This window comes from Panulirus ornatus, chromosome 55 (assembly GCF_036320965.1).
Source record: "Panulirus ornatus isolate Po-2019 chromosome 55, ASM3632096v1, whole genome shotgun sequence".
Lineage (NCBI taxonomy): Eukaryota > Metazoa > Arthropoda > Malacostraca > Decapoda > Palinuridae > Panulirus > Panulirus ornatus.
The window spans coordinates 21,374,228-21,386,447 of record NC_092278.1 but is presented as its reverse complement, the minus strand read 5'-3'; the positions used below and the strand labels follow the sequence as shown (position 1 = coordinate 21,386,447).

Below are 12,220 nucleotides of genomic sequence, written 5' to 3'. Positions count from 1 at the left end.
TATCATTTATTATTATTATTATTGTTATTATTATCATTATGATTATGATTATCACTATTATTCATTCTAACAGTTAGTACCATAACCCTGGTATGATAAGATTTCGTTTGACCTTAACCTTTGGTTTAGTTAAATATGTCTTCAGTGAGGGTATGCGTTTGACGAGAGTATGATTTAGACTACGTAGGATGGTGGTCGTCTTCCTACTTAATATGGAGGCGATGGTGAGTGATAGTGTGGAGAGAGACGTATTGCATTCAGCGGCAAATACTGGTTCCTGATCTTAGCTGTCACTTGAAAAATATCTGACTTGTGATATCGTGTTTACATGTAGTTTCCGAGCGGTGTGTACCCTTGTGTGTACACACAAACACCTCCAGCGAACGAACATTTCAGCCAACATTCTTCATCACGTAGCGGAATGCAGCAAACAACAATGTTGCCGGTAATTTTTTTCCTTTTTTTTTTTTTCCAAGTATAACAATGAAATAAAAGGTATCTTTTGTCCGCAGCTGAAATTAGCTGAGGTGTTTATAGGTTCAGTTGTCATCTAGAACTGTTTCACCAGAGTTAAAGTTGAATTAGATGTTTCCGTGATCTTCACACTCTCTTCCATGAATTATATACTAATGTAGAATAATAAAGATGAGATCATTCTTCCTTTGCATTATTTTCGTCTCTACCATCAGGTCAGCTAGCCAGTCAGTAGTGTGAGGAGAACGAGTCATTAATTGTTTATCGTGTCCTGAGTTAACGTGACCACAAGAGTGTGTATTGTGGGGTAAGTTGTCGCTACTTTAGTATGTTCAGTGTCGGCTCTACTGACCCAGGGTCGCTTTTCTGTGTCTGTTTAGAGGGATGGGATAACATTCGGAGGATGGGACAGTTGTCTGGAGGATGGGAAGGGATGGGACCGTTGTCTGGAGGATGGGAAGGGATGGGACAGTTGTCTGGAGGATAGGAAGGGATGGGACAGTTGTCTGGAAGATGGGAAGGGATGGGACAGTTGTCTGGAGGATGGGAAGGGGTGGGACAGCTGTCTGGAGGATGGGAAGGGATGGAAGAACTAACACAATAACCTTCCTGTTGTCTTCCTCCTCAGGTGTTGGTGTGGACGCGTTTCCTGTGTTGACCTTGGGCTGACAAAGAAGGATCGCTCTGTGTCCTCAGACTCCCGCAGTAAGGAGCCCCATCTATGCCTCACGCCTCGTTACCCTCCCGGCCATGGACGTTTGTGTCTCGTAACTCTGTGGTGTATGAGCTCGTGTATGCCACAGCTCTGTGGCGCAGGACCCTTTCATTTCACCCTCATCAGGTATCCATCTGACGGACTTCCGAACTCTGTGGCATAGACTGGAATCATACAACACCGACGTGGCACAGAAGCTCTTGTGTGTCTCCGGTGTTACGTGCTGTAGGGCCCCGCCCGTGGCACAGAGCAGCCTGTGGTGCCCCTAGAGGGAGGGGTGGTTGACCCCAGCGGGTCAGAAGACCCGGCCGTGACGCCGGTGGTGATGGTGGCGTGGGCGTGGGCGTGAGCGTTCATGCGTGGGCAGGAGGAGGGCGCGGAGGTCTTGGTGGGGCGCCAACGCCGCCGCCGTCAGCGCTGCCCCTCGCTCCACTCCCTCCTGCGTCGACAGCTGCAAGCCCAGAGGACCAAGATGGCCGCTGCCTTCCGCAAGCTCTTTCGCTCTGGGGAGAAGCCCGAGGCGCAGTACCCCCCCGTCGCCAGGGGCGCGACCACCTGCAAGAACGCTGGTCGTGACCAGGGAGGAGGAGGGGGTGGTGCCGCCAAAGGTCAGAACGCGACCCCGAGGGGTCAGGGGTCGAACGCGCGGATGCAGAATTCCAGCAGCGGCAGGAGCCAAGCCTCTGGAGCCTGGAGTCAAAATGGCGGGACTGGAGGCGAGGTCCTGGCCGCAGGAGGCCACAACGGCCTCAACTCTCCCTCGACGGCGCGGAGGTTCTTCTCAAGACACTCGTACCTCGAGGGCAGCAGGGTCGGCCCTGCCGAAGGAGTCGTACCCCAGCACAGCCCCAAGTCCTCCTCCTCCTCCTCCAACCGCTCGAAGAACCAGCCGACTTCGACCGCCCCGTCGGCCTCGCCTTCGTCGGGCGTGATGTTCAAAAAGTCGCCTCCCCAGGGCGGGATCCTGAACGAGTCGACGTCGAAGCACATGAAGATGGTGAGGACCCGGCGGCTCATGAAGGAGTACCAGGAGCTCTCCAGGGTCCAGCAGACGGCGAAGGACCCGGTCTTCACGGTGGACCTGGTCAACGACTGCCTCTACGAGTGGAAGGTAAGAATCCTTCAGGCGAGTCCTGTGCTCCTCCTGTGTCCTGGGAGACCAGCATGACCATTGACCTGAAGGTAGGAATCATCTTTTAACTTGTCTGGGTCGGACGATTCTGTTTCACGTCCTGCCTTCGCCTGTAGTGTTCATTAACACCCTAATGCATCCTCGTGTACATGTCTCCCTTGTATGCACGTTGATACATAAAAGAGTTACTATGTATCCTGATGTATCGTCTGTGGCTGATACATACTCTGATGTGTCGTAGTCTACAACACGTACCTGATGTTTCCTAGGGCCGTAATATAAAGTTAAATTCCCTCTATGTATCATAATGGTTGCTAGGGAATAACTGAGCAAGATAAGGGCGACGCCATTCAGTGCAAGATGCGGAGGAACGAGTTGGCTGAGCAAATAACATTCCGAAAATCAGACCAGCACTGACGGAGGGGTAGTGGTCGCTATCGACCAGCACTGGGGGTGTGTATATGACGAACACCTTTATTAATATACATATTAGCTCGTTATGATTGTGGCATGGATGAGGTAATCCTGGGAATCGTTGATGATATACGTACGTTACTGGGAATCACACGTCTGAACGCGTCACGAAATATGAAATAAATCCTGGATTGATTTGTTTATTATTACCAGATATTAAAAAAGAAATGCATAACTTTTGCCTGGTGTTGTCCTGCTCGAAACTACCCCATTTGATGAACCATTTTTTTTTTTTTCATTGATCGGTCATATATATCCTACAGCCTGCTGGTTCAGGTCCCACCCCTGGGATGGTGGGGGGAGGACCACCTTACCCACAGCCTGCTGGTTCAGGTCCCACACCTGGGATGGTGAGGGGAGGACCACCTTGCCCACAGCCTGCTGGTTCAGGTCCCACACCTGGGATGGTGGGTGGAGGACCACCTTGCCAGAGACCCGGAGTCTTGATCCGAATTTTGTATCGGGAACACAGCTTGAAGTTTGTTTACATTGTGGCCCCAGCGAGTGTGTGTACCTTGGCTTATTATGATTAATGAGATGATGAACTGCAGGTAAGCCAGCTGCATATGTGATGAACTGCAGGTAAGCCAGCTGCATACATGACGTAGGGCTGATTACGACGGTACGACCCCTGAGCACAACGGTACACTTCATGGGTACGACAGGCCGGGGTATGACCTGATCTTTTACAGGTCAGGTCAGGTCAGACGGCGGGTTAAATTCAAGAAGATATTATTGAGAAATTGAGGGATGCTGCTCCACCGAGATGAGGGAATCTGCAGAATTCAGTTCAGCTTTGGTGGGTGAGATTCGTGACCTGGTGAGATTCTGGGTTTTTTTTTTGAAAGATTCGAGACTTTATATGGAACTCGGGACGGTTACGTGGAAATTCAAGACGGACTCGATACGTTCCGGAACGGTTTGAACCCCAAGGCAGAATTCCCAGTAATTTTGGTGAATTTGTGAAACGCAAAACTGTTTCGGTAAGAATCTGAACTGATTCGGTGAAGCGCAAGACCGCTTCGGTCAGCGTTGCGAACCATGGACATTAGAGAGGGGTCTCTGTCGTGACTTCGAAGCGGTTCTTCAGGGGTTCGTACCCCCCCAGCCCTCAGTTCCCGCCAGAATGATCACGTGACTTTCGCGTCAGATATGATGACACGGGGGATCAGAGAACGGAACGGGATTACATGGATGAAGGAACGGACCGGACCCATACCCGGACGATGGGTGTGCATAGTTGAGACGAGCACAAAGTCATTCGCCCAGCGACAGACGTAGCGTGGACTGATTAATGGCGAGACGGTCCTGGAGATGAAGCCTACCTGATGCTGAGAGAGAGAGAGAGAGAAAGAGATAGCAATGTATGCATGGAAATCTCTCTCTCTCTCTCTCTCTCTCTCTCTCTCTCTCTCTCTCTCTCTCTCTATCTATCTATCTATCTATCTTTATCTATCTATGATGCTTGGATGGTAAAACCCAAGTTCAAGAAATTGCAGTTGTTAGTTAGCTTATTTGGAATTACTTGAAATCGTTAGCAGTGAGTGTATGAGGCGAGAGGTGACATACAGATAACTTAATGACATCATTGATTATTCATTACGTATGCAAGGTTTGGTGCTCGTGTGTTGATTATTCATTACGTATGCAAGGTTTGGTGCTCGTGTGTGTGTGTAGGTGTTGGGGATGATGGAGACGTTTGTTGTCAGCATGGTACTCAAGGGCAATATTTCTTCGTTCTGGAGAACATAACAGAACACCCAGTCCTTGCCCTGGCTTCTTCTTCCTCCCTGCTGTGATGATGGACGGAGATGTGCAATATATCCTACCTGGACGCCATATTGGTCCAGTTTAAAGCCATACTGGGCTCATAAATCACAATATTTGAGTTAGGTCAGAGCCATATTTGTCTAGATTGACGCCTTATTGACCCATATATGCCATAGTGGTCCATGTCAAGCCATATTGGTACACTACAACGGCATATTGGTCCATGTAATGCCATATTGGTTCACTATAAGCGCATATTCGTTTAGGGGTAACGTCATATTCTCACTGGTTTAAAGGTGTATCGTCCGTGGATATAACATACGACCTTTTATAAAGTTACATGGTCTCCGGCATATTGGAAATGGTGGCAGCCCATAGTGGCGATCCCCTAATGGTTTGTGACCAACACCATATTAGGGATAATGGATGAAGCTGACACCATATTGGCGGCCCCTCCTCTCTTAAAGACATACTAGCGCCCCTGGCTGACGGGTATACCCGACGCCAGAAGATATACTTGACCATTGCAGAATGGAATGAATCAATCCAGAAGCTTCTACGCCTTTTCTCGTGGGGTGCCCCATTCGCTCCCCCTTCCATCATCACTCCACCCTATTTGATCCTCTCCCCATCTCTTGACCCCATGACCCTCTGCTCAGCCCCCCAAACCTCCCCCTCAGATCTGTCATAATTCTAAAATCAATAAGATTGACTGGTGAAGTCGGGCAGCTGTCGCCGCAGTTCGGGGGTCGAGCATCTCCGTGTCTGACGAATTGTGAGAGGGGATGGAAGACGAAGTGGCCTCTGATTGGTCGAGAAATTCGTGATGTAGTCACCGGTGACATGTTGATGACGAAGAGGCTCATGGTGACGTAATAGTGACGCCGAAGCTCATGATTGGTGATGTGATGAAACATTTCCTGATTGGCTGATAATTTTTTTTCATGTAAATATTTTTCATTGGTCGGCACTAATAAATGACGTAGACCAAGGTTTATTATTGATTATAGGTTTCATAATTGTGTTTACTCACGAATAATTAATTTTATAAAGGGTGTCTAGCAACGCCAAGGAACGTGATATGAATTAACTAATGATTCTGTCAAATGAATTCTTTATTAGATTTAATAATTCTGTCTGCGAATTCTTTATTAGATTTGATAATTCAGAAAAGATTTTTTTTAGATTTGATAATTCTATCTGAAAAGAATTATTTATTAGATTTCGGGAGGAGCTGATTATATATATATGGTCATTGGACGAAGAGGAAGACAATCTCGTCGAGGAACTGCTCACTTAAATAGAGTAGTCCTTTGTTACCCTGCTACTGATTGTAGCGCATGCTAGAATCTGTAGGAGGCTCGTAAAAGGGGTCCTGTGGATATATGATTAAAAAATGTAATTACATTTACATGTAAATGATATTATTATGTATTCGTAGGGCCCCATTATTATTATTATTATTATTATTATTATTATTTAGTTATAGGAACTCCATTAATGGGGCTGCTGCAGTTGTGAGGTTGCGTTCCTTACAGCATCAGGGTAAGTTGGGTTCCTCAGCAGGGGAAAAGGTCCCCCACCCACCCAACTGCTGCTGTGCTCGTTTCCCTCCTCCACTGGCAGTGATACAAACCATCGTCCAGTGGTGTCCACCTCTCGCAGGCGGAATCCGGTAGCACCCACAGTATGTGAGAGAGAGAGAGAGAGAGAGAGAGAGAGAGAGAGAGAGAGAGAGCAGTTGCCACAGCAACAAGGGCCAGTTTAGGGAGGTGGTATATAAGCCGTGGTTACAGTATTGTATACATGTATGGGTCTGGGTCGAGGCTGGATGGTAGTCAGTTGAAACAGGACAAGTGCCGCTCCAAAGGAGTCCATCCTTCCCCTGCTGCTGAGTGTAGCGCAGCCTCGAAGCCCCAGGAGTCCTTAGGGAAGTGGTCCTTGGGTATTTTATTAGTTATTATTATTATTATTATTATTATTTTTTTTTTTTTTTTTTTTTTTTTATACTTTGTCGCTGTCTCCCGCGTTTGCGAGGTAGCGCAAGGAAACAGACGAAAGAAATGGCCCAACCCCCCCCCCCCATACACATGTACATACACACGTCCACACACGCAAATATACATACCTACACAGCTTTCCATGGTTTACCCCAGACGCTTCACATGCCTTGCTTCAATCCACTGACAGCACGTCAACCCCTGTATACCACATGACTCCAATTCACTCTATTTCTTGCCCTCCTTTCACCCTCCTGCATGTTCAGGCCCCGATCACACAAAATCTTTTTCACTCCATCTTTCCACCTCCAATTTGGTCTCCCTCTTCTCCTCGTTCCCTCCACCTCCGACACATATATCCTCTTGGTCAATCTCTCCTCACTCATTCTCTCCATGTGCCCAAACCATTTCAAAACACCCTCTTCTGCTCTCTCAACCACGCTCTTTTTATTTCCACACATCTCTCTTACCCTTACGTTACATACTCGATCACACCACCTCACACCACACATTGTCCTCAAACATCTCATTTCCAGCACATCCATCCTCCTGCGCACATCTCTATCCATAGCCCACGCCTCGCAACCATACAGCATTGTTGGAACCACTATTCCCTCAAACATACCCATTTTTGCTTTCCGAGATAATGTTCTCGACTTCCACACATTTTTCAAGGCTCCCAAAATTTTCGCCCCCTCCCCCACCCTATGATCCACTTCCGCTTCCATGGTTCCATCCGCTGACAGATCCACTCCCAGATATCTAAAACACTTCACTTCCTCCAGTTTTTCTCCATTCAAACTCACCTCCCAATTGACTTGACCCTCACCCCTACTGTACCTAATAACCTTGCTCTTATTCACATTTACTCTCAACTTTCTTCTTCCACACACTTTACCAAACTCAGTCACCAGCTTCTGCAGTTTCTCACATGAATCAGCCACCAGCGCTGTATCATCAGCGAACAACAATTGACTCACTTCCCAAGCTCTCTCATCCCCAACAGACTTCATACTTGCCCCTCTTTCCAGGACTCTTGCATTTACCTCCCTTACAACCCCATCCATAAACAAATTAAACAACCATGGAGACATCACACACCCCTGCCGCAAACCTACATTCACTGAGAACCAATCACTTTCCTCTCTTCCTACACGTACACATGCCTTACATCCTCGATAAAAACTTTTCACTGCTTCTAACAACTTGCCTCCCACACCATATATTCTTAATACCTTCCACAGAGCATCTCTATCAACTCTATCATATGCCTTCTCCAGATCCATAAATGCTACATACAAATCCATTTGCTTTTCTAAGTATTTCTCACATACATTCTTCAAAGCAAACACCTGATCCACACATCCTCTACCACTTCTGAAACCGCACTGCTCTTCCCCCAATCTGATGCTCTGTACATGCCTTCACCCTCTCAATCAATACCCTCCCATATAATTTACCAGGAATACTCAACAAACTTATACCTCTGTAATTTGAGCACTCACTCTTATCCCCTTTGCCTTTGTACAATGGCACTATGCACGCATTCCGCCAATCCTCAGGCACCTCACCATGAGTCATACATACATTAAATAACCTTACCAACCAGTCAACAATACAGTCACCCCCTTTTTTAATAAATTCCACTGCAATACCATCCAAACCTGCTGCCTTGCCGGCTTTCATCTTCCGCAAAGCTTTTACTACCTCTTCTCTGTTTACCAAATCATTTTCCCTAACCCTCTCACTTTGCACACCACCTCGACCAAAACACCCTATATCTGCCACTCTGTCATCAGACACATTCAACAAACCTTCAAAATACTCATTCCATCTCCTTCTCACATCACCGCTACTTGTTATCACCTCCCCATTTACGCCCTTCACTGAAGTTCCCATTTGCTCCCTTGTCTTACGCACCCTATTTACCTCCTTCCAGAACATCTTTTTATTCTCCCTAAAATTTACTGATAGTCTCTCACCCCAACTCTCATTTGCCCTTTTTTTCACCTCTTGCACCTTTCTCTTGACCTCCTGTCTCTTTCTTTTATACTTCTCCCACTCAATTGCATTTTTTCCCTGCAAAAATCGTCCAAATGCCTCTCTCTTCTCTTTCACTAATACTCTTACTTCTTCATCCCACCACTCACTACCCTTTCTAAACAGCCCACCTCCCACTCTTCTCATGCCACAAGCATCTTTTGCGCAATCCATCACTGATTCCCTAAATACATCCCATTCCTCCCCGACTCCCCTTACTTCCATTGTTCTCACCTTTTTCCATTCTGTACACAGTCTCTCCTGGTACTTCCCCACACAGGTCTCCTTCCCAAGCTCACTTACTCTCACCACCTTCTTCACCCCAACATTCACTCCTCTTTTCTGAAAACCCATACTAATCTTCACCTTAGCCTCCACAAGATAATGATCAGACATCCCTCCAGTTGCACCTCTCAGCACATTAACATCCAAAAGTCTCTCTTTCGCACGCCTGTCAATTAACACGTAATCCAATAACGCTCTCTGGCCATCTCTCCTACTTACATAAGTATACTTATGTATATCTCGCTTTTTAAACCAGGTATTCCCAATCATCAGTCCTTTTTCAGCACATAAATCTACAAGCTCTTCACCATTTCCATTTACAACACTGAACACCCCATGCATACCAATTATTCCCTCAACTGCCACATTACTCACCTTTGCATTCAAATCACCCATCACTATAACCCGGTCTCGTGCATCAAAACCGCTAACACACTCATTTAGCTGCTCCCAAAACACTTGCCTCTCATGATCTTTCTTCTCATGCCCAGGTGCATATGCACCAATAATCACCCACCTCTCTCCATCAACTTTCAATTTTACCCATATTAATCGAGAATTTACTTTCTTACATTCTATCACATACTCCCACAACTCCTGTTTCAGGAGTATTGCTACTCCTTCCCTTGCTCTTGTCCTCTCACTAACCCCTGACTTCACTCCCCAGACATTTCCAAACCACTCTTCCCCTTTACCCTTGAGCTTCGTTTCACTCAGAGCCAAAACATCCAGGTTCCTTTCCTCAAACATACTACCTATCTCTCCTTTTTTCACATCTTGGTTACATCCACACACATTTAGGCACCCCACTCTGAGCCTTCGAGGAGGATGATCACTCCCCGCGTGACATCTTCTTCTGTTTCCCATTTTAGAAAGTTAATACAAGGAGGGGAGGATTTCCGGCCCCCCGCTCCCGTCCCCTCTAGTCGCTTTCTACGACACGCGAGGAATACGTGGGAAGTATTCTTTCACCCCTATCCCCAGGGATAATATACATATATATATACATATACACACACACACACACACACACACACATATGCACATACACACACACACACACACATACATATATATACATATGAAAAATGTAAGAACAATTTAGAAACAAACTTTTAGCTTGAAATGAATGAAAAAAAAATGAATGTCACATAATGGTTCAACCTCTGGCTATGGAAAAGGAAATGTACAATTTATTCACACAAACGTCAATAGCAGTTCTCATCAATTTCACCACTGTGTCAATAAGCTTCAATGTCTAAGCTACATTTTTCTCCAACTTCACTATTTTCTTGTCAAAAACACCATGCATGAAAACTATCACTCCATTAACACAACTATAAACATTTACTTCCCCTTTAAAAGTTCTGGGGAAGTCTGTCTCGATACACTGCGGCGAGGCGACGCGACGCTGACACAATCACTGTCACAATATCACTTCTGCCTCCTCAAGTCAATCTCTCAGCCACAGTGCAGGACATACCTAAATATTATTATTATTATTAATATTATTATTATTATTATTATTATTATTATTATCATTATCTTTACCTCATACGTTCGCTGGCAGAATTATTTTCTGTTGAGGTTGATCGCTGGAAGTGTCCTCTCTGTTCCAGCCACCAAAATATACCATTATCGTATGCCCTGCTGTTTTCCTGCGGCAGTATGAAACTTAACTAAGTATATTTAGATATTTTATCGTATTCTTAAGATTTTTCAGTGATGTACTTTGAGGGAGAATAATTTAGAGGCATTTTCTTGGCAGAGTTTGAATGGGTACGTTCGCGTGTTCGCTGGCAGTAGTGCACTGCAAATGGGTTGAAAATCCATAATAATATATTAAGCTTGATATACAAACCCCTGGGAATTTTCGTATGTGGGGATGATTATATATATATATATATATATATATATATATATATATATATATATATATATATATATATATATATATGTGTGTGTGTGTGTGTGTGTGTGTGTATAACTTCCCTTGATTACTTTTTACGAAGCTTATTTTAATATTCATTAATTCGTTCCAGTAAAGCTGATATGTACGTGTAAAGCTTTACCATGCAAATGATAGTAATATTAACCTGTTCCTGCCCACTTGATACTGGTTTACTACCCAAAATGAATTCATTATTTTATATGTTCGTTGTGGTAGTGATCAAGGATTTACACTAGGAATTTAACACATTGTATACGAAATCTTGGACGCTATTGAATTGTGTTTCACAGACGCAACTCCTTCATAACTTGTGAAGTATTTCACAATTAACAAATGTGATTGAACATAGATTCCCCCTTGGAATATCTCAAATGTTGAATTGATTAAAGATGTTTCAAGTGAAACATAAAGATACTCATTACTCAGTGAAATATGTCAAAATTACCATATGTAAATCGAAACGAAAATTTTGAGTACATTTTTTGATGTTTTGTCGATATGGAATGTATAATGCTAAGTGAAACCTGTTTATTTAGGTGTGTCCTGGAAGTGAAACGTGCCCTGCTAAGTGAAACCTGTTTATTTAGGTATGTCCTGGTGGTGAAACGTGCCCTGCTAAGTGAAACCTGTTTATTTAGGTATGTCCTGGTGGTGAAACGTTTCCTGCTAAGTGAAAACCTGTTTATTTAGGTATGTCCTGGTGGTGAAACGTGCCCTGCTAAGTGAAACCTGTTTATTTATGTATGTCCTGGTGGTGAAACGTTTCCTGCTAAGTGAAAACCTGTTTATTTAGGTATGTCCTGGTGGTGAAACGTTTCCTGCTAAGTGAAAACCTGTTTATTTAGGTATGTCCTGGTGGTGAAACGTGCCCTGCTAAGTGAAACCTGTTTATTTATGTATGTCCTGGTGGTGAAACGTTTCCTGCTAAGTGAAAACCTGTTTATTTAGGTATGTCCTGGTGGTGAAACGTGCCCTGCTAAGTGAAAAACCTGTTTATTTAGGTATGTCCTGGTGGTGAAACGTGCCCTGCTAAGTGAAAACCTGTTTATTTAGGTATGTCCTGGTGGTGAAACGTGCCCTGCTAAGTGAAACCTGTTTATTTAGGTATGTCCTGGTGGTGAAACGTGCCCTGCTAAGTGAAACCTGTTTATTTAGGTATGTCCTGGTGGTGAAACGTGCCCTGCTAAGTGAAACCTGTTTATTTAGGTATGTCCTGGTGGTGAAACGTGCCCTGCTAAGTGAAACCTGTTTATTTAGGTATGTCCTGGTGGTGAAACGTGCCCTGCTAAGTGAAACCTGTTTATTTAGGTGTTGTCCTGGTGGTGAAACGTGCCCTGCTAAGTGAAAACCTGTTTATTTAGGTATGTCCTGGTGGTGAA

General features: G+C 44.9%; 1 protein-coding gene across 1 annotated transcript in view; it reads left to right on the top strand.

The window, feature by feature from the left end:
- The window catches only part of LOC139765527 (uncharacterized), a 47,989-nt gene that overhangs the window by 7,482 nt on the left and 28,287 nt on the right, over positions 1–12,220 (top strand). Inside the window, exon 2 of the mRNA XM_071693050.1 lies at positions 1,103–2,300. Coding sequence (XP_071549151.1) covers positions 1,545–2,300 — 756 coding nt within the window. The 5' untranslated portion in view covers positions 1,103–1,544. The remainder of the gene's footprint in view (positions 1–1,102; positions 2,301–12,220) is intronic.